The sequence below is a fragment of the Mangifera indica genome, chromosome 9, assembly GCF_011075055.1.
Source record: "Mangifera indica cultivar Alphonso chromosome 9, CATAS_Mindica_2.1, whole genome shotgun sequence".
NCBI classification, from domain to species: Eukaryota; Viridiplantae; Streptophyta; class Magnoliopsida; order Sapindales; family Anacardiaceae; genus Mangifera; species Mangifera indica.
The window spans coordinates 17,828,164-17,852,344 of NC_058145.1; the positions used below are offsets into that span (position 1 = coordinate 17,828,164).

Below are 24,181 nucleotides of genomic sequence, written 5' to 3' on the forward strand. Positions count from 1 at the left end.
CCATTGACTTAATACCTACAACCATTTTTCTATCATTCATCAATTCACCTTTCTTTCTCGTTCAATGACTTTATGTTTCAGTTAATTTTTCACTTCTCGTTCATTATTTGCCACCTTTAGTTACCCATAGTTTCATTCAAAACTTTAGCACCCTAAATTATAATAGATTTATGTGTTTAAAGCATAAGATATCTTGAGTTATGATATTTGTTGTAATATCCCTAATCCAATAACCTGATTTACTGTCAAGATATTATCCAAACATACAGTCTATCATAAGTTTGCTTTTTAGGCTTTGTAACCCAAAATATGTCTTAATAATTTAAAGAGCTCACAAGCTATTTAACCAGTCAAATTCTTCCACCACTAACCGATGTGGGATACATAGATAGAGTATAAATAGACCCAACATCTCTCTCATGCTTTATTGATATGAGATTTGCCTAAAGGTATCACATTTGTTCTCTTAAATAATGATAGGGTAAACCTATGAAAATATTAATTTACAGATGAATGTAATCCTCTAGACAACATCCCTGTCCCAATCACAAAGCACAACAGGGATGTTACCTATAAATTGAGTTGTCAAAACAAAAACCTAATTAGACCTATATCCAAACCAAACAATATTTTCATAATTAGTTAGGTATTTCATTTGTTTCTTTCCATTGATATAGATTCTGCTGTATTTCCTAGCGAAGAGCAAGAAGATAGACTGATCATTAAATGATGTTTAATCTCTTAAGAAATCCCCATTAATTTTGACTTTGGCCTTTTGGAGTTATGACACAATAGTCAGTTAGTATATTTACATGTAGATTCAATTATATATAATACAAAAGAATCATCAAATAAATTAGGCGAAATTCTTGGCATGTTTGTGGTCTCGATTACAAAATACGAAGCAAAGGGATGTGAGGATTTCATATATCTGTTAGGATCTCAATGTAAATGACAAGATTTGGATTTCAAATTGAAAAAATAAAGTTTTTGGTGTAAGATTTATACAATTTTGAATTCTTTAAAAAAAGTATATTTGATTCAAACTGAGCTGCCCTATCGATGGTATAATGCTTAGTTTGAGCTTGTTTAAAATAGTGCACAATATCACCGAAATGCGGCCAACGATGTGGACAATATCCTCAAAGCTAGAGGTGAATAGTATTAATGGCAATGTTACTAAATAAAAAGACAAGTCGATCTTGAGTCGACTTATTAAGTTGGAACTCTAAATCAACTTGTTCAGTCTAAACCAGCTTGAATGGTGTCTACTCCAAATCTCTAATATTAACGTCTAGCTTTCGAAGTGTAATTCAAAAATATAATTTGTGGAAGACTTGTTGCAGGAGACATGATTGAGAGATTGGCCAATTATCATAATCTTAAAATAGAAACAAAAAGATCTCTCTTCATCACCATTTAACTTTCATTTCATGGAAGAATCTCCTGGTTTTCCTTATTTCAACCCTAGCAAATAACACATTTCCTGGGTATGTTTTGGCTTTCACGGTACTATTTTCTGCAATAGAACTATTCACTCTATCAGTTCAAACATATTAACCCTATTTTAGATGCAGCGAAATTTATAGAAATTTAACAAAGTATTGACTTAGTCACTGGATTCAAGTTTCACCTGTTTGATGTGGTCAAACCTGCTCATGTTTTCTAAATGAGTATTCAAACTTGTCTACATCAGTTGCCAGGGCTTTTGAATGCCTTCTTTGATGGAAAAGTTTTCTTTGAATGAGGGAGAATGATAATTTTGAAAATTTTTATTTTCTGCTAAGATCCAAGTTGAATCCTATTACAACATGTTGGGATTAGAGATTCGATTGGGGTTCGAGTTTAAATCCAAAATGGTCTGCTCAAGATTGAGCTTTGCTTATTCAAATCATTGTAGGAGAGGAAAAATTGCAGCAATGGAGTAGGTCAACTGACCCTCTTGATATTTAAAAATTTTAGTTTAACACATGTAAAATAACAATATAACATTCAGCCTTTATGTTTAATTTTTGGCTGCAAATGTGAAGAAGAAGAAGAACCTCCAACAAGTCAGATTTTTTGTATGACAAGAGAGTTCGAACTGAACATAGATCTGAGCTTGAGCCTAGTTGGGATCCAGCGTACATTCTTTAAATTTTAAGCATTCACTGGCTTAAATAATTTTATTTTTTCATTGTTACTTCCTTTGGCACTTATCCACAGCATATTCAAGGACTGTTACCTTCTAGCAATTTGATTCCCTTAATTACTTTCTTCTAGTTTTGATGTGCTTTATAATTCAAAAACGCGTAACAAGACATCGGTAGAAGAGATTGTTAAATTTCTATGGACTCAATTATATCATGCGATTAATAATGTTTGCATGCGGTAGACAGGAGACAGGTGTACTGAGTACTAGCTGCAGAATTTCAATTTGTTTTTCACTTGCTGTTAATGTTTGTATGTGGCTTGCAATGACTGCAAAGAATGGTCACTTCTATTTCTACATTCATGTGCCAATAATTCATTGCCATCAATGAGTACCAGATGGTGGTTGGCTGAGAACACTTTTTTTTTTTTTCTGAGCAAGTTCAAACCACCTGCTTCATTGGTCTCTCATGGGATACATTATACATAATAATTTGCATTTTCTGGTCATTCTATGAAGAACAATCTTTTCCTGATATGACCTCACATGAGTTTCCATAAATCTTAATACACATGTACAGTAGTAATGGATGATGTTGTTGGGAGGTGTTGTCTGATTTGGTTTTTGTCCTTAAGAGACCTCTTATGGGAAAGAAAGAGATAATAAATTTATATTGATCAAAAACTTTGATTTTTGTAAGATTTTTAATATCAACATGACCACCAATTGAAGAGATTTGATATTGTCCACTTTAACTTTTTTCTTGAAAAGTTGTTTTGTAAGAGTGAAACAATTAATTTATATTGATTCAAGACTGTAAATTCTTAAATCAGGAGTTTCAAACAAGCACTTGTTATTATTGTCATAAACGAGATTGTTATTGATACTGTTTTGATAAGTATATAATGATTATTTAAAATTATGAGGTATTATCTATTTTAATTTTTATTGGTTTCACAATTTTATTTTTTAAAGATAATTTACAAAAGAGAGAGAATAAATTTATATTAACACTCGAACTTGGAGTATTACAATGTTGTTGTACGAAGATAAGTCTTTCACACATGATAAACAATTTATGGGTTTAGAACTGTCAGCTCAGTTCCTGCGGTATCAGGATGAGGCTATCCATTTTCAAGAATGATCGATCAACTTCTCCAGGAGCTGCAACATTATCCCAATGACTTGAGATCTCAGACCAAAGACTTACTTACACAGCAACTTGTCATTTAGAGGTCATGCTCCAGAGAACTGATAAAAGTGCATTATACAAATTAGGATTGAAACTGCACTGAATTGAAGTTAAAGTTTCAGTTAGATAATATAATTTGAGTTCGATTAACCCTATTTAAGCCACTAGCTACACTAGTCATCTTCAGATGATACTATTTTTTATACAAATAACATTATGAATTTTACTATCAAACTATGATTATATTTTTTGACAAATTCAAATTAACTCAAACTTAACATGACGCGGCCCCAATTCATTGAGTCAGCCGGAAAAAGAAGGCAAGCCAGTTGATTTTGCAAGATTAAGCCTCTAACGTTTGGAAAACCCAATGTCCGAAATGTAGGCCCAACAAACTATAATGCTTCTGAACAATTCTGCATTCATATATCAGTAGAATCCCTCAAGCTCTCTCGTCCAGGACGTAGCTGGAATTCCAATCTGCAATAGACAGAATTTCAGTTCAACCATGATAAATTCCTACTTTTAGTAATAGCTGTTGGAGACTCAAAGAGAGAGTCTCACATCTAATAAACTTAACTAAAATGAGTGGTATATAAGTGTTATAGATTAAACCTTAACATAAGCCAATTGGTTTTATGTAACATGAGTTTCAATCTTCACACTTGTAAGTCCAATATATATTTCCGATATGGTATCAAAGCACAAGCGAAACGACGGGTTTAACAGTCTAAGTGTTCACCTAGGTGCTTGCACTTAAGCGGGGGTGTTAGAGACTCAAAGAGAGAGTCCCACATCTAATAAACTTAACTAAAATGAGTGATATATAAGTGTTATAGATTGGACCTTAACATAAGCCACCAATTAGTTTTGTGTAACATGAGTTTCAATCTTCACACTTGTAAATCCAATATATATTTCCGACAATTCGTTGCCACACACAACTTGTCCATCTTGTGATCATTTCTTCCCATTGCAATTCTTAATCTTTTTTTTTTTTAAACAGATTTTTATGGATTTTCAAAAGATTTTTCTTTCTATCGATCAAGCTAATCAAATTTAATTTTGAACTTACTATTTTATATTTGAGTTTAGGGACAAAGTTTCTGGTCGTAACAAAAACTGAAAATTTTCTAGAATCATCGCATTTCGTAACCAAATTGTACTATTGTTTGACCCCAAGCTGATCTTAGCCTTGGTTTGAAAAACAAGCCGAGGGTGTTGTTTTCCTAATTAATATATTTAAATTCTGATTTAAACCATGTGTTTTGGATTAATGCATTCAGATTTTCTCACCAAAAGAGTTGGCTAATTTTTTATTATCTGTAAATGTTGGATCCTGTAAAATCCAATCCATAACAATAAAATATAAAATCAAATCAACCAAAAAAGAAAAAACTGGAAACGGGCGTCCAGGCGACCGCAGAAGGAGCTCGGTTTTGTAACACAAACTCACAAAAAGCCAACCAGAGAATAGCGAAATTCAAGCTCTTACTGCCTGCTGTTTCTTGTTTTTACTCTCAAACTCAACTCTCTCCTTTTCACTCATGTAACGTATGTTTCTCTTTTTGTCCTGATTTATTTTTCTGCTTCCATTTCTTGCCCTTTCGAATCTTTTATGCCAACCTCGTGTGTACATTTGTTTCTGTAACTTTGTACTGCGTGTGGGTTGGCTTATGTGATGTGTTTGTGTGCGTCTGTTTTTGTTTGGTCAGCTCAAATATAACCGATAAATTTTACTGCTTTTTTTGCTGTGTCTTTAGGCTCTCAGTTGACTATTTCTCTCTGTGCCACCGCTTAGTATTTAGTCTCAATGTTGGTTCTTTTGATTTGCATGCTGTTTTTCTAATCTGAGTTTGAATTCTTTTTGTGTTCTTTCGGTTAAAAATGAAGGCTTTTTAGTTTGTGGTGTCTGAGTTTGTGGATTATTGAATGAAAAGGTTGGTTTTTTAGGCAGGGTGGTGTCTTTAGATATGGCGGTTTATTGATTGATTAATTTTTTATGCAATTTGAGTTTGTTTATTCTGGGTGGGTTTTGATTATTACTATTGTTTGAAGTTGATGTTTGGCGCAATGTGGTGCTCTAGTGGCGTGAGAATTGAGTTTTAGGATTTCGGGAAGATGGGATTAGGTCCTCATGCTATTCATTTGGGGACTTTTCGTAAATCAAAGAACAAAAAGAAGAAAGGTGATGAACCCGGGGAGCTTGGTTCACGGTGTTGGTTTAAGTTTAGGTTTACGGGAAACTGCTTGTCTTCCAGGTCCAAAAGGGGTAGTTCCATTAGTGGCACTAGCACTCCTTGTGGTATTATATAACTTCTTTTTAGATATCGGTTCATCATATTTAATGCTTAATTGTTTACTCCATTATCTTCTAGTTGTTGTTAGGTGCTGTTTGATTCTTTGGCTATATCATTTTTTATCATACTATTTGTCTGTTTGGCATATTGCGGTTTAAAATTGTATAATTTATGTGATTTGTATATCAGGCTATGTAAAGTTATGATCATATTCTGTATGTCTATGTTTGGTGCCATGAGGATAAGTATTTTGGAGTTGAATGTTTATATGGTTCAATTCAGTTTCTTGTTTTTTGTTGGATTCGGTTCTGTGTTTTTGTCCGATTTGGTTTATTTGGTTCAATTCAGTTTCTTGTTTTTTGTTGGATTCGGTTCTGTGTTTTTGTCCGATTTGATTCTTTTTCCTCTGCATATGATGTGATGCACATTTGGCACAATGATCTCACCAAAGAATGTTAGCAAATTCTTTTGTCATACAGCATATTATGTTGTGATTGATTTCCATCTTTGTATGTTTGGTGGATGGTAGTTCAGTAAGTGTTTAATTGTGTAGATTAATTGAGACAGTTGCTAATAATTATTGTTTTGTCGTTTTTCGTTGATTAATTATGAAGGGTGATCGCTGTATAGTTATTAGAAGATCTTGTCGCATCTGATTAGTAACATTTTTCACCACTTTTTTGGTGGAAGAAACAATGTTTGTCAGCCATTGGTTCTCTGAATGCACAAAATGTGCTTCAAAACTGTTTTTTTGGATATATTGAAGAAAGTGATAGCTTTTTAGTTTGTTCCATAACATGAAAGCATAACACATTTTTCATGCATATTTAAAGGAAAATGCTTTTGTAGTGTTCACAAGCATATAAATATACCGAACACAGGTGAGGAATGCTCAAATTATAGGTTTTTCCATGTACATATATGAAAGTTTTGCTACCAAATTTGGAAATTAAACTCTGTCTCCTTCCAGAGCATTAACAAATGTATTCACTTCAGTGTTTCCTAATCACTTACAACCTATTTATGGATTCAATGCTTCATAGGTGGTTTAATTTAATCATCGACTCGTATGGGCTCCTTTAAGTGCAGAGTTAAAATCTATTTATTGTCATTCATAATATACACATGTATGGACTTGTATTTGTTGAAATGTATTGATTGAACAGTATCTTAATCCTTCATCCAGTTTATGATTTAGAAATGCATATCTTAACTGATTACTGTTGCATCTAACAGCACTGATTTTATTTTTTGTTCTCTTTTGTGTGTGGATCAGCGGAAATTAAATCTACAAATGAGAACAGTCGAGACCAACCAGTTGTTCCAGTGGTATCGTCTTCAACTACAACTGCAAGCAACACCTTCAGTACTACATCCACTCCCAACAGACGTGAAGAACTGAAAATTTCTTCTCAGCTTCGGAAATTCTCTTACAATGAGCTTAAGTCAGCAGCGCGGAATTTTAGACCAGAGAGTCTTCTTGGTGAGGGTGGGTTTGGTCGTGTATATAAAGGCTGGATCAATGAAAGTGGAATGTCTCTAGTGAAACCTGGCACGGGTATGCCTGTGGCTGTAAAAACCCTCAACCGTGACGGACTTCAGGGTCATAAAGAATGGCTTGTATGAGATCCTTATCTTTTAATTATTTTCATGTATATAAATAAATTTAAATCTTGCTGGGAAATTTGGCTTTCTTTTTTAGGCATTTTATCCTGACAGTCCCTTTGATGGAAAGAAAGTTTCTGATCTCCACCTTATGGCAGGCTGAAGTTAGTTTTCTTGGTGAGCTCCTCCATCCAAATCTGGTTAAGTTAATTGGTTGTTGCATTGAGGATGAGCAGAGGCTACTTGTGTATGAGTTTATGCCTCGAGGAAGCTTGGACAATCACCTGTTTAGAAGTATGTAACTGTATTTACTAATTCCACAATTTCAGTTACATTTCTTCTACTGCATCATATAAATATTTTCTCAACCGATTATGGAATGTACCATCCATAGCATCTTTTAAATACTCTCTTTATCATAAATATACATATTTCTCAATTAAATGCATAAAAGACTTATGCATCCAACTATCCCCTAGGGATAACAGAATCCTTTTGGCCAAGTGATGATCTGCATGCAGATTTTTTCTTCACATTTCTTTTGGATATAACTTTAGTTTACGAACAGGGTCTCTGCCTCTTCCTTGGTCTGTTAGAATGAAAATTGCACTTGGTGCTGCAAAGGGCCTTGCCTTTCTTCATGAAGAAGCTGAAAAGCCAGTGATATATCGAGACTTCAAGACCTCCAATATCCTATTAGATGGGGTTTGTAGACCAACATAATCTATCCTTTTTCCTTATTCATGCCACTTCTAACTTTTTGCTAAATCATTCATCCAGGACTACAATGCCAAGCTTTCTGATTTTGGACTTGCCAAAGTTGGTCCTGAGGGAGATAAGACTCATGTATCTACCCGAGTAATGGGAACTTATGGTTATGCGGCCCCTGAGTATGTTATGACAGGTTAGCATGATTAAATAACATGTCTCTTTATTTTTGTTCAGTTTTATCTGTATTATGGATTACAACAATGTCCATTTGGTTTAACTTATTCACATTGAACAGAATCCTTCGCCGTTTCCTAAGCCTTTTAGTTTTCGGTTGTTCTCTTGTTTATATTTTCCCACGTTTATATATTGTATATAGTGTAAACAACCACCAATGCTACTATACCTAACTTGCCTTCTCACCGCCTGTCCCCTGCTACATACCTTAGAAGAAAACAGAAGTAGTTGATGTGGGAGTTGAAACAGAAGTATTTACCCTTGAAGCACTTTGATTTAGGTGTTTGGATGTGAAGAGTCGGGTATGAGCTGAAGTTATTTCATATGAAAATCGATGATCACAATGGTTGATAGATAGATTTCCGCATGTAGACAATATATTATTCAGTTACTACAATTCTTTTATTTCTTATTTAGGATAGAATAAATTACTGGATCAGCACACGTATTAGTAGCATAATAAATCATGGTATATAGTTATGCATAAGCCTTCTTGTTATTAAATTTAGTTTGGCATTGCTTGATTTCTTTTTTCGAATTACTTGTTCTCTAGTTTTAGGGTTTATCAATGAAATTATTCCGTGAGAAAACCTGTTGAATTTTATCTTCTCAATGTATTTTGTTCCCTTGGTAGATGCTGGCTGCAATTGCATGGGAACATAAAAAATATTTAGTTATCTGAATCATATGGAAATTGGTTTGTGCTAACAGAGTTCAATTTTTGCCAGGGCATCTTACATCAAAGAGCGATGTCTATAGCTTTGGTGTGGTTTTTCTTGAACTGTTGACTGGCCGAAGATCAATGGACAAAAACCGACCCAATGGTGAGCATAACCTAGTTGAATGGGCAAGACCATATCTTGTAGATAGGAGAAGGTTTTACCGGCTAATGGATCCCCGCCTTGAAGGATACTTCTCGATCAAAGGTGCTCAGAAAGCAATCCAGTTGGCTACCCGCTGCCTCAGCCGACACCCTAAAGCTAGACCTATTATGAGTGAAGTGGTTGAAACCCTTGAGCCACTGCCTTACCTGACAGACATGGCCTCTTCTTCATACTTCCAAGCAATGCAGATGGAGCGTGCAGGGTCCAACTCTAATGCGAAGCAGGGAACTAGAGTGCAGGCAAACATATCAATGAATGCACAACCGATGAGAAGAGCCTCCACAGCAAATGGTCCACAAGCCTCACCGCATCATGGCAACAATCCTAACTGGTCACTCAAGCCTAGTAACAATCCTCACTTGTCACCAAATAAGGCTAATGTCAATCCTGGTAACAATCCTGAATGGTCACTGAATCTTAATGCTAATCAACCATAACTGTTAGTTTAGATCAGGCTAAAATGTCAAGCATCAAGGACAAAGAGTTATGTTATCCCTTACATCATTTTGTTACAGTAGAAGTCTCTGGTCAGAAATTGGGATAGTTTTAAACATGAACAGAAATTAACCAAGGATAATTCTTGGTCTTCTGTTGTGTTAAAGTATAGATTCCTGCTCTATTTCCTTGGTTCTTTTTTCTTTTGATGCTTGCATTCTTAAGGTTCTTAACTTTCAAATCATTCATTAATCTGCTAAATTCAATTTGTACTAGCAAGTTGAATGATGATACTTATGTGTCAAGGCTAGGGGTGTAAATCAAGTCTGGGCTTGGCTTAACTAATGCTAAGCCGAGCTTAAGCTCAAGTTGTTCGAGTTAGCTTTTCAAGTGAGTTTAAGCTTGACGATAATTAGATTAGTGAGCTCGCAAACTTAAAGCTTGACTCAAGTAAAGTATCAATAATTCTTTAAAAGATTTATCTTACTTTTGAATCCTTTTTTGTTTTTATTTTTTGACTCTGAATATACAAGATAATTGATAAATTTATAACAATCTAATTGATCCAAGGTTGAAATAGGTAAATATTTCTTAACCATAGTTCAATTGTTTGGTTGGTTTAGTTCAACCATTGTGTTGATGTCAACATGACTTCATGTTGATGTCACATCAATACAGGTTCGAGTTGGCCCTTATTCAGGTTGGTTTTGCTTAAATCAACTCCTATATTTATGAGGACCCAAATCAACCTCTATTTCAATGATGTAGAATTGGTAAATAATCTTCTACATTGTCAATGAAACAATAGAATACAGATTCAGTGAAGTGTATCATCAAGAAATCTTCCACCAGATTCAACTCTGTTGCTTTCTCATCACAATGAATAAATACACTAAACGGACATATTGTATCAAGGCAAAAGATGACTAATTCGTGATTGCTGATCTCACGTATAAATATTACACATTACACAGTAAAATTTCTAAACAAAAGCAAAAGAAGGAAAAAAAATTTACACTTTGATCTTCATATCATTATGTCATATTGGAATGAAGATTTACAGTTTAATATAACAACGTCAACTGCACTGATCCTTCCCATCGTGAATTGGGTTAGGGTTAGAACTACTCTTAAAGATTGGAAATGTCAATGAAGGTTGCAGCAAATTTGGTGTCTCAGAGTTGCTAGAAGATGACAATCCATTGAAGTAGCTTGATGCACAACTCTCCCCTCCAATTTGTTGATCAACATTACAACTGCCTAAAACCATTCTTGACAATGCAGCAGCCATCACTGATCGAAAACTCGGATTTGATGCGATGGCCTTGGTTAAGGTCTCTGCCAAGGCCTGTTGGGATGCAGCTGCAGCTTTCTGAGTTTTAGTATCCATGAAAGATTGAAAATTGAAGATTTCTTGGGATGATTTTCCACGATTTAACATATTCCCAGTTCGAGTTTGACTGTTATAAGCATGGTATCCGTTGCCCCAAAGTGTTGGCAGCATGCTGGATTCTGGAGGGGAAGAAAAATTGAGGCTTGTTGAGGGAAATCTTGCTGTTGAAGAGAGCCTGTTAAAGGGAGAGGTGGATGGAGTGGTGAGGTCTAGAGTGACTGTTGGGAACAAGGGTGAGGAATGGTTTGGAGTGTAGAATTGTTTTGTTCTTGAAGTGTCAAAGAGAGAATTGATAAGGTTCAATTTCAGTCCATTGGGGGCCGTGGCAGCAGTGGTGGTGGTGGCTGAGGAGCTGAGGCCTGGCTGAGATGTCGATGAACCGGATAATAGCATCAACGCTGCAGCTGAGGTGGTGGAAGCCATGGCTGTGGCTGAGGCTGGAAGTGGATGATTGTGAGTTCCTTCATAGGTTGTGATCAAAATGGACATGTCCTCGACACATCTTTGCACCTGAAATCATGAAGAGAAAACACGTTCATGTCTATTCATATTTACTAATAGAGCTCCAAACTCCTCTTCTTATCAAGTTTAACTAAGTTAACTAAATTAGGGTTGGATTTTATCTCATTCCAGTTGAGTTAGATCAGCTTTCTTGTTCAGTGATGAAGTTCTTTGGAAAAGCTGGTGGAAAGCCACAAAAGAAGAGGAAAAAGGGATATTATAAGTCTAAAAAAAAAAAAAAAAAAGAATGGTTAGAAAAAGAGTAAGAAAAGATCGATTCATATTTATTAATATAACCCTAGATATTTTTAAAATTTTTTAATAAAAAAAAATAATAAAATGATAAATATTTAGCCACTATAAATGTTATTTATAAGATTTTAATAAAAAATTATTTATATATTTGTTAAAATTAAATAAATTTATATTTTCAACTGTCAACATTTTCAATTTCCCTCAGGAAAAAACCTAAAATTATATCGTTATTAATTTTAAGAGTGTGTAAATAATGGTTCAAACAAAAAAATTAGATTAAATCATTCAAAAACTATTATTTAATTTAGTTTGAATAGAGGAATTATTCATTTTGGTATGAAAAATTAAAAAAAAATGTTTACAGTTTGATTTGGATGGAAATATAATCTGATTAAATTATAAATTTTTTTTATAAAAATGTTTTGAACAAAACAGACTCATTTTATATTCATTTACAATTTTTGTAAATTCTGATTATTATTAGGGTTCGTTCTACCTATAACACCTAAAATCTAAATTAGTATCCAGACCGGAAAACAGATGGGATATCCGAAACGACTTTTAAATGTACAGTACCTGCTTTCTTACTGGGCATGCAGGGAAACGGTGCACCGATAGTAAGCTCGTGGACACGGATTTCCTTTTGCAATTTTCTGTCCATATTTCCTCCATTGGCACCCATCATTCATCTGTAGATGCAAAGCTTCATCCTTTTAGGTTGAAATCATAAATCATTTAAACTGAGTTTTTATTTATGTTAATGAAAAACTGACCGTGGGGGTGTCACATCTGGCTCTCACACAAACCCTAGCTCTCTTTACAGGGTTTTGTTGTGAAGCTTCATCGTCTGCATTTCTCATCGTTTTCAACATCTTGCTAGGAGGACAAGTTTCTCCAGCCGTTGCTTCCTTTTTATGTTGATCTTTGGGTTCTTCACCACAACTACTATCAGGGCTTATATGGGACGACGTCACAAGCTCAAGTCTCAAGCTGGCCTTCAACTCTTCTTCTTCTCTATTACTTTTGCTTATTTTCTCTTCTTTTTTAGTTTCACTTGGATTTATTCCAAGACAAAGTGAAACGAGTTCAGGCTCCATGACTGTTTTTTCGTTTGAAGGAGACGAATCATGATCATGAGTCACTGGTTTTCGAGAAGGCTCTTGCTGTTGTTGCAGAATATCAAAGAAACGCAACTGGAGAGACTTGTAATCCTTCTCTACTCGTTCCAACATCGTCTTCAGTCTCTCATTCTCGTCCCTAACCTCACCCATTTCAGCTTTTGTTGATTCAATCTCGTCCTCCTGTACACTAGCAATGAAAAATCATCATTCCATGTCAATACTTAAAAAAAAAAAAACTTCAACAAGGGAGTCCTCAATACGTTGAAAGGGAAAAGTATAACCATAGAAAATAGATTTATAACGACCATTTTCCTTTGTTAAAGTGATAATTTATTTGGTTTTAATAAAAATATAAATGTTTATTAATCACTAAAATCGAAAAAAAAAAAAAAACTTATAATGACTAATATATATTACATGATCTTGATCAAGAAAAAGAATAATTACACAGATATACCTTTGGAGCTAGCTCTTGAAGATTGCAACCCTCTTCATGGCTGAAAGATTCAATGCTCTTTTCTTCCTGAACCATGCCTCTAGAGCTACGAATTTCCATTGAAACATCCATTGAAGCTTTACAGGAATGCTCTACTTATAGAACAGTCATGGCTACCTCTTCTACCCTCTTGACAATTTCTGTATTACATAATACAAAATGTCAACTCCCCCAGCTACGTAAATTTTCCGAAGTTATTTTATTATCCTGTTAATAAACTATTGAAGAAGAATTCAACTTGAACCTTTCACAGATAAGACAGAGAAGAGGTCTGAGCTGAATTTGCGGCCATTGTATTTGTATAATGACTATTATTGTGCGATCTTTGAAGCTTCGTAGTACCAAGACGATGTCACATGGCTAAGAGTCAAAGGTTTTGAGCTAGGTAGCCATGGTAAATATGGCAACTGGGTCAGCTTTAATTGCCTTCACTGGTGCAGCTTTGTTTGGCTGTCAGCTTCCCACTCAATACGCTTCTTCAACAGGGCGTGATCTATTCATGCCATTGACCTAAATCTCCGGCTTACGTTTATCATTTTAATATTAAATTTGCTTACGCTTTCATAGACTTTCTGATCTCGACGTTCTCACTGTAGCCAAAAGTATAAACAAGCCAATTGGTAACTTTTTTATACATAGGGCAGTATTCAAATTGGTTCTGGTAACATATAAGCTACTAAGGGAGTCCTCTAACTATATGTAGATGTGGTATGAAAACCACCAGAATTCGAGTCTTCTACATGTGATATTACTCTATTCTTATTCTCTAGTTAACATTTTGTATTGAGTTATATATGTTATAACACACTATAAAACCTGACAATTTATTACTTCTTGTTAATAGTATATTTAAGTCAAGTGAAGTTCGAACAAGGGTTAGATCGAATCTATAAAGTCTAACTTTAATTTAAGTTCAAGTTGGTGATGAGCTTGAGCCATCTCGAGCTTGAATCCATCCCTACTTCTTATTACAATTAATTTATGTTTTCATATATTTATCATTTTAGCCATTGAATTGAATTGATTCACAATTGATTTGGATAAATCGTGTTAAGTTGTGGCATTGTCATACTCACAATAGTTAGCATGACATCATGCTAATATTAGCATGACACTAACTTAATTAAAAAGTTTAATTATATCATATTAACATTATTAATCATCCAACAAAATGGTCTTTTGATTAGATCAAAACAAATCGAATATAAAAACCTTCATGATTACGTGAATGACTTGCCTTTGATTAAAATTAGTTTTGATACACCAAAGTTGGTTCGAGAATACCCCTAATCACCACCCTACATAAAAAAGTTATACCAATAGATCATCATCGTCCTCAGGAATTTGTAACCCTAATCAAAGTCTTAATTAGTTACACATCTTACCCTAAGGTGATGCAACAGGGCCGAATAAAACAAACAGTTATATCTTAATCTAGCTAGGATGAACCAGTAAACCATCGAAAAGGTCGATTATTTAGTTATTATTTAATCGAATCTATGCGGTAACTGTTGGATTATTAAACTCATCACCATTGCTTTAACACGCATTGTTAAATTTTGAACTCTTAGGTCAAACATGGTGGCAGTGATTGGCCATTTCAAAATTTATGTATTTATCATGTTTTATAATAATTAATCTTCAAATTAATGACTCATTCATCTTTTGATTATTTGTGAAGAACTGTGGTTCCATTCGGTGAACTCATAAGTTGGTAGTTTTGTTGGAATATAATATTAATAAACTTTAAAAAAAAATTAAAACCTTGTTTTATATCTCTAGAATTTTACTAACTCATTTTGAATATAAAAAGTAATTAATAAATATATAAACTATGCTCTAGTTAAACACATTTAAAATGCTCATAAAAATGGTTATTTTTTTTGTCTTTTATACATATATAACTATATTTTTTTATTATACAAATATAACAATTTTTTAATTGATTTTGTTTTTAAGAAAAGAAAATTTTGAAATTTGTTAGCTGGGTTGGCCGGTCGGCTAGCCAACCACCAGACCAAACTTTTTACTATCAAAATCATCAAAAAATTTCATATTTTCACCTTATTTTATCTCATATCTCAACCTTTACTAAGTAAGTAAGTGAGTTTTTTGTCCTGTCTGAATGAATTTATGTTTGGTTGAGTGAGTACAAAGTGTAAAAGTATTTTAGATATTTTATGTTTTAGATTATATATGTATAATAAGAAAAAAAGTAACTATATATATATATATATATATATATATAAGAGAAAAAAAAATCTATTTTAATTAATATCTCTTCAAAATGAGTTCGAATCAAGCAATCGGCTAAATTGCAACATTAATTTTTTTCTTCCGAGTTATTGAATATTTTAAAAGGTTATTAGTGCGAAATAATGCAAATTAATTAGTATGAATAGCAAGCTTAGACATTAAAAAAGATGAAGGATCAACAAACTTTCCACTTATTTTCATTAAGATCAACGATATTGACTTTAACTTTTCAAATTTATGAAACCACATATCCCTATCTCAAGTAAGGTTGGATTTGATTTGAGAGTAATTCGTTTTCATATAAAAAGTCAAGTTTGAATATGTTTAAATCAAATATAAAAGTTAAATTATTTTTTAGTGAAATTCAAACCTTTAGTCATCAATTTTGAATTAACTTTTTAAGATTTAAATCGATCTTAAACTAAGTTTTATTCTTATTTAGTTCAAATCGAATTCAATCATACTCCCAACGCTTGAAGCAAGACTAAAGAGATTTAAATGATCAAGTTGTATAATTGTTAAGGTTACTATCAAGCATCTATATGAGGCATTAGAATATTTATTATAAAATTCAATAACATATAGTTTTTTTCTTTAAACATGTTAATTTATATTGAGAGACGGTGGTCCATTGAAATAGGTTACATTCTAAGACTTGAAATTAAATATTTAAGTCTTGCTTGCTTGCCTATTGCTGTCCACACAAAGACTTTAAGGCCAATTTGTGACTAATCTATTCAATTTGGTCAATGGTTTGGATTAGCCTTTGAATTGATTATTTCAAAATCAGGTTCAGATTCTCCACACATTCATACAGAGAGAGAGTAATCATATACGTGCAAGCGAATAATAAATATTAATAAATGCAAATAAACTAACATTTCTCTGTTATATAAACATGCTTAGATATTTAAATATATTCTAAAGTTGGTACTCTATATATTTTCATATCATGACTAACATTACATGTGCAAAATGATGGGTATAAATAAATTAATATATCATTATGTGATTAATTTATTTATACATATTAATACTAACATCTTATACATAAAGTATCATTGTTCACTTATGAAATGGTCAACAATATACTACTAGTAGATTAGTAATCAATCATAAAGTTCAACAATCTTAAAATTTTTAAGGTGTGGTGTGGATGAAACTTTGATGCATGGTTATTAACTTCACAAACACAGAAATCAAAGTAAACAACTCTCTACTGATCATTGATCTACACAATGAATAAATGCATTAATAACAATTTGTTACTTTATAATCTTTATTTTAAAATTGTTTAATTATATAATAATATGATATTATTAATCTAGATTCACACTTTTAATATTATTGTATTTATAATAATAATAATTCATAAATATATAATTAATTATTAATTAATATAAAATAAACTGATGTATTAATTCATACTTAAAAAAAAGATGCGATGCATCAATTATGGGGTTGAGGATGTGGGGTTTGGCAAAGAGTGAAGGGGCAGTGAAGGGGACTTCATGAGCTGCACCTCTCACTGCTGCATATCTATGTCAAAAATGTCATGTTCTTGCCCTCTCTCAATGCACCAATTGACTCTGACCATCCTCCCACCTGGAATATGACATACTTAGCTTGAAATGAACTATATTAAAGTTAGGATGCTCCCAATTTGAGTTTGAGTCTAACCAACCAACAAGTTCAATGATGATTGTTTCTTTTCTCGGCAACCTCCGATGACTTTTCTAGTAACTTCATCCCCAACTCAAAATGAACTTTATAAATTCGAAGAGCTCAAGTCAACCACCATTTAAGCTCAGCTCTATTCATACCAAGGACCATAAGTTGTACAAGGAAGCAGCTTCAACTCCTTATCCAGCCACATTATTAGCAATTATCCTTGTTTGTGTTTAGTGGGATTATTGTATCTTGATCTCCACTGATGAAAGTTTGGAAAAATCAAACAACAAATTACTTTCAACATTGAATATATATTATATCTGCAACTGGAACTAGGCAAAAACCTGTAAAGCACGATGGGAATGCGTTGATAAACCCTCAGATGAGCAAATTGTCATTCTGATATACAAGAGACCTGCAAAACACTTGTTGCAACAGTGGAAAGGTAGGTGAGTTTTGTAAGCATGAAGTGCTTCTTGAACTTCAAGCTTATTGAGATAAGCAAATATCCTATCCCCAAGGCATGGATCACCTTAGTTGCCTTCCTCCTAGTCATCTGTCCAAAGGTTTTAACTCAGAAGTTACAGTTCTGATATCATGTTAATTTGATTAAAATTGCAAAACATTAATATTTAAGTCTAATAAACATGGTAAAAGTTACATGTTAGAAATCCCACTTTGGTTGGGAAGTGTGAGGGAAAGTCTCAACCTTTGGCTTAACTTTTGAGATGAACAAGACCCAATAATACCTTATGGAGACACAATACCTGATTACTTATCCAAACTTAGGTTGTTGAACCGATGACCCAATGAGAGGAGTGTGGGTTTGTTGTGAGTGATTTTGAATCGATAGTCAATATATGATTAGGGGAGTGTAGATTTGTTGTGAGTGAGATGTGTGATTTCATGTACTTTCACATGTTTGTTTATGGGTTTGAATTGCAGAACTGAGCTTAAAGAAGTGCACAACAAGGGCAATAGCAATTTACTGGCATCTATAATATCGATTACTTATCCAAACTTAGGTTGTTGAACCGATGACCCAATGAGAAGAGTGTGGGTTTGTTGTGAGTGATCTTGAATCGATAGCTAATGTATGATTAGGGGAGTGTAGATTTGTTGTGAGTGAGATATGTGATTTCATGTACTTTCTCATGTTTGTTTATGGGTTTGAATTGCAAAACTGAGCTTGAAGAAGTGCACAACAAGGGCAATAGCAATTTACTAGCATCTATAATATCGATTACTTATCCAAACTTAGGTTGTTGAACCGATGACCCAATGAGAGGAGTGTGGGTTTGTTGTGAGTGATCTTAAATCGATAGCCAATGTATGATTAAGGGAGTGTAGATTTGTTGTGAGTGAGATGTGTGATTTCATGTACTTTCCCATGTTTGTTTATGGGTTTGAATTGCAGAACTGAGTTTGAAGAAGTGCACAACAAGGGCAATAGCAATTTACTGGCATCTATAATATCGATTACTTATCCAAACTTAGGTTGCTGAACCGATGACCCAATGAGAGGAGTGTGGGTTTGTTGTGAGTGATCTTAAATCGATAGCCAATGTATGATTAGGGGAGTGTAGATTTGTTGTGAGTGAGATTTGTGATTTCATGTACTTTCCCATGTTTGTTTATGGGTTTGAATTGCAGAACTGAGCTTGAAGAAGTGCACAACAAGGGCAATAGCAATTTACTGGCATCTATAATATCGATTACTTATCCAAACTTAGGTTGTTGAACCGATGACCCAATGAGAGGAGTGTGGGTTTGTTGTGAGTGATCTTGAATCGATAGTCAATGTATGATTAGGGGAGTGTAGATTTGTTGTGAGTGAGATGTGTGATTTCATGTACTTTCTCAAGTTTGTTTATGGGTTTGAATTGCAGAACTGAGCTTGAAGAAGTGCACAACAAGGGCAATAGCAATTTACTGGCATCTATAATATCGATTACTTATCCAAACTTAGGTTGTTAAACCGATGACCCAATGAGAGGAGTGTGGGTTTGTTGTGAGTGATCTTGAATCGATAGTCAATATATGATTAGGGGAGTGTAGATTTGTTGTGAGTGAGATGTGTGATTTCATGTACTTTCCCATGTTTGTTTATGGGTTTGAATTGCAGAACTGAGCTTGAAGAAGTGCACAACAAGGGCAATAGCAATTTACTGGCATCTATAATATCAGCACCAACTTCCTCTTAAGCTCTATTGAACACATCATTGCATCCCTGGGACATTTTGTCATGGAAAAACTCATGGAGACACCTGGATTCATTCCACACAGTCTTCTCCAACATCAGTGTTTCATCTGATATTGCCCCATGAGCCCACAAGAAATCTCCAGCCAACACACTGATATCCAAGTTCAAAAATAAAGATTTAATGGGATATGAATAAATCAATTATTAAAAGTTAATTATGTGCAGCAATGGCTTTGAGCTCAATGGGTTTTATGTTAGGCTGCTTGTTATAATCTATCATCAAGGCTGCAAGGTGTGGAACATAGTGGCCTAAAATTAAAATGTAAACATATCAGGAAACTTCGTAAGTTGAACTCATTTGGTCCAATAATCGGGCCCGGTTTTGCTTGTTGGCTTTAAAATGCGTTTAAACATTTTGCATCTCAACGGTTTAAAAGCTAACGAGCCAGACTTCTCTATTTCTCAAGTCATAAAGTGATGGTATTAAGAAATGGCCGTTCCAGTATGGTACCTGCTGAACAGAAAATTTAAATGCTAAACAGGTAGATGTAACTATAACCCCAGTGGACAACTAGTTGAAACTTGCTCTCGGTTAATGCTTAATAGTATGATAAATCATTGTTATAGATGAAGAAGAATTCGAATTCAAACAATCTTTAAAGTAAAAAAGAAAAATCGTCTGCAAAACAAACTCCATTGTAATTACACCAACAAAAAGTCAATCTTAAACTGAAAATTTTCAACTCAAACTCGACTTTCTCCTCTCATATAGTAAGCTCAACTCAAACTTGACTTGTTTGTGCTAAACAATAAGCTCAGATAGCATCCAACCTCGGTCCCTTGATCTACAAGAGGATGTGAAAAACTTAAGTTTCACTTAGATATATATTCTCTTCTACTTTCTCTTTCATGTACATCTGCACCATCCATGTCATGGAAACTGAAGAAATGGCTCAAGAAAAGACAAATGAAGAAGATGCTGCTTTAAAAAAATAGTGCACTTTTAATGTTTACTCATTCATTGAGCTACAACTTCTTCCGGTGCACACTTAAAAAGTTCCAACACTTCTCTTTTTGTTGCTTCTTTTTTTCCCTTTTTTTAACTTTTATGTACAGAATTGTAGAATGAAAAAGCACCCCCCAGGTGCTTAATGACCCACCAAAGTTAAAAAATAACCAAGCACAGAAAAATGAAAATGACAGGAAAGTTCTAATGCTGCATAGAACTAGAAGCAGCCATTAACAACATGGAAGGAAAGATGATGCAGACAACCAAATCACTTCTTCACTATCTTTGGTCCTCGGTATGGTGCTCCAACTACAGACAAGTCTTTAGGCTTCTCCCTCTCTTGGAGCCATCCATAGCCTTCTTTTTCCTCTTCAGGCACTGATACACCATCAACTGGAATTTCAAGGCCAAACGTTCAATGTTAATTGTTTCTGTGAACAGATTTGATAATCATAAAGTTGAATGTAACAGAGAATGTCATACCAGAAAACTTAGTGAACGGAAAGTCTAGGTAGTACGTGCAGTGCCTGCCTTCACGATCGGAGTATGGAGGGCCAAGCACATCCAGCACAGCACAGGCTGTCACGGCAGTGAAGCAGTGCATGTTGCCTCCATCAGCAGGATAGAGAATTGAGGTGTTGCAAGGTGCAGCAAAGTCGGAATCAACCTTAACCTTTGCCAATCGCAATTCAGGACGCTGAACTGCATTAGGCCAAACAAAAAATTACTTTCAAATGTTGCTTTCTATGCTTAACACAGGTACAATTTTAATAAATAACAAACTATTGCATCTTTAACAAATGAACTACTGATCAGAAGGAATACTAGATTTTACAGAATTTATCAGTATTTGGCACCAACGATTTTTTCTGCCTCGTGAATAAGGTGAAGCAAACTGCTTTTAGGAGTTTCCTTTTAAGGTCAAAGTTTATAGTACATGCCTACAGCTATTGTCTTTAAGGGGACGTTTAGTTTAGATAATGTTTTTATTACCACAAATTAAAAGATTATCTTGGAAATAGATTACTTAGAATACTACTAGGTATAAATGATTACTATGTTTGATAAAATTTGATAGTTATAAATAATTATTGTGTTTGATTAAAGAATAAAAAGAATATTAGTGCATTATTTTACTTAAATACCCTTAAATATAATTATTTTAAAATATTTTTTATATTAATTGTTATATTAATTAAAAATTAAGTTATTTTTATCTTAAAAAATTAATTAAAAAAATATAATTATAATAAAATTAAAATTACTTTAGTAATCTTTTAATACTTAAGGTGAAGATAATAATCATATTACCTCTTATATTATCTATCATATCATCATTAATAATTGAATATTATTATAATATTTTATTATTTATAAATCAAACAAAAAATTAAAAATAATAAAAGGTAGATTGTTAGAGTAATATTTAAAATCTTTTAACCAAAGGGCCTTAACTGTGTTGGCAATATGGACAGTCTTCTATTTACAGTACAATGCCTTAGTTAAGGAACAGTGCCAGACCTTGATAGACAGACTCAAGCCACCTATAAGGTCCAATCCAAATCCAAATCCAGGTAAAGTCTAAGTCATCGATTGCTCACATAGATAACCATCATGGTAAAATATTATTTGAATGTCACTGCCAACAGGTTCAGTCCAAACCTGTTGCTCTCTGGGTTAGTATTGGAGACGCTATAACTTAAAATCTTTCATATTTTAAAAGTCTTGCAGCAACAAGAAAAAGCAGACGCTGAGAAAAACACCGTGGTGAGATGATAAGAAAAAGCTTACTTTCTAAAGGATTCACAATAGAAGATGTGTTGCAAGGGACATCCGCCACCCAGTCGTATGATTTGATATGCATTGTCCCAAACAGAAGCTTGCTGAAAACAGTCATTCCAGGATGATTATGAAGAGGAATGACACCTGATGGTGGCAAGCAGAAGATCCCCATCTGCAGTAATTAGAAAGATCAAGGCCTTAACCAATCAGAAAATAATAAAAATAATCTTCTCCCACAACCATGCAAGTAAGGAACAAAAAAAAAAAAAAACTACTAACAGAAAATTTGTCACATTCATGAAGGTGCAAATATGTTATAGGAGGAGTTCTCCGGACTGATGATCTCCTGAAATATGGCATATCCGGAGTCAGGCCAACATCCACCGGCTTGATGTCATCTGGTAAAGAGAAAGCCAGTCTCATAAGCACCAATGGTAAACATAGAGGGATAAATAAAAAAGAGACAAAGGGGCATAAAGTTCAAGCCCGTAAGCAGAAGCAGCATCCTACTACTGCTTTTGAATGACATTTCTTCTCAATGCTACAATTACACAGTCAAGATGTTTAAAGTGATGCTATCCATTGCCAAGATCATGCCTTTACCATAAGAGACACAAGGTACTGATTGCTAAATATTTTTATTTCAAAGTATATGAAAGTACAGAAATGTGCATGTATGCATACAGCCGCAAAATAGAAATGCATGCACCGTATACAATGGAATAAAACAGAATAAAATACACTAGCACAAATTCCAACCATACAAAAACCTTATAATATCAATGTCAAAAAGGCAGCACATACACACTGATACAAAATCATGAAATGATGTCAGTTCAAATACAATCTCAAAAACATTTCGAATAGAAACAAGATTTTGAACCAGAATTCATTAATGCATCACGTAGAAACAAAATCTTCAATCAATTTTGATCAAAACACCTTGACATTGCAATCAAACTTTCAAAATCTAGCAAAGAACCCCCACCCCCACACACACTGAAAAAAAAAAAAAAAACAAATAAAACCAGTCAAAACACAAGATTACCATACCCAAAACAGAACGTAGAAGATCGATTTTCTCGGGAGAGGGAACAACCCCTGTCCCACCAAAGGTAAACACATCCTTGCAAGTGTCATAAAGCTTCTGAATTGGGCAAAACATCTTCTTCGGTCGTCGCCGGTTCTTCTTAGAACTGCTATTCTTATCGGTATTGGTAATAGAATTCGAATTGGCGTTGCTGTTCTTATTCGAATTCTCAGTAACCGAAGGCAATTCACTCAACTTCTCCCCTTTTGAATCAACCAAAGTCGTCTTAATCCCCATTCAAAATTCACAAAACCTTTAATTCAACACCTTCCAAAACAGGGGACTCCAACAAAACACCTCCCAAACTCGAGATGGGTATTGCATAAACCTCTTAAACACGTCAAAACTCGATCTGGGTATCACCCAAAACAAGATAATTCAACCGTGCCCAAGGACGAACACACAAAAACAGAGCAACAGTAGCTAAAAGGCACTGTTTCTTATGATTCTTTCTAATGACACAGAGATGTGAAATACTCAAACCATCTCTGTGGAATATGAAGACGAAGGAATGAGAAGGAGAAGGTATATAAAAGGGAGGGTTTGAATTTGGTCTTAATTAGGGTTAAAGGTGAAAACAGAGATAGAGTTGAGAGTGGGAAAACCAGAGGGGCCATGGTTTTGGTTGAAACCATGGGCTGCTGAAAATAAAATTATATAATTTAATGTTTTAAATTTTTGCCTTTTTTATAATAATCCTTAATCCAAATTAATCATAAATTCACAACTTTTACTACTAATATTTGCTTCTATTTTTGCCTCATAGATCAAGTTTTTCACTTTGTTTTAATTTTGACAAAACCCTTTTTTCGCAATTATCTTGAATGAACCCACTGGAAACACTTGTGTGTAAGGGGATTCACTTGTTTTTTGGATAAGAATTTTGAATTAGAATTAAGATACTCTTGTGGT

At 34.0% G+C, this 24,181-nt stretch overlaps 2 protein-coding genes and 1 pseudogene across 2 annotated transcripts; 1 reads left to right on the forward strand and 2 right to left on the reverse strand.

The window, feature by feature from the left end:
* The first annotated feature begins 4,917 nt into the window (after positions 1-4,917).
* LOC123224921 (serine/threonine-protein kinase PBL34-like) lies at positions 4,918-9,676 on the forward strand. Its single transcript, XM_044648700.1, has 6 exons — positions 4,918-5,628; positions 6,900-7,243; positions 7,387-7,522; positions 7,797-7,933; positions 8,009-8,132; positions 8,902-9,676. The coding sequence occupies exons 1-6, from the start codon at positions 5,445-5,447 to the stop codon at positions 9,492-9,494; spliced, it is 1,518 nt and encodes a 505-aa protein (XP_044504635.1). The 5' UTR covers positions 4,918-5,444; the 3' UTR covers positions 9,495-9,676.
* An 894-nt stretch (positions 9,677-10,570) lies between these two features.
* LOC123224671 lies at positions 10,571-13,330 on the reverse strand (annotated as a pseudogene).
* A 7,041-nt stretch (positions 13,331-20,371) lies between these two features.
* On the reverse strand, positions 20,372-23,879 carry LOC123226420 (plant cysteine oxidase 2-like). The gene is made up of 5 exons (XM_044650936.1): positions 23,233-23,879; positions 22,459-22,577; positions 22,189-22,351; positions 20,881-21,099; positions 20,372-20,790 (listed from the first exon to the last, which is right to left on the reverse strand). The coding sequence occupies exons 1-5, from the start codon at positions 23,504-23,506 to the stop codon at positions 20,666-20,668; spliced, it is 900 nt and encodes a 299-aa protein (XP_044506871.1). The 5' UTR covers positions 23,507-23,879; the 3' UTR covers positions 20,372-20,665.
* Positions 23,880-24,181: the final 302 nt, after the last annotated feature.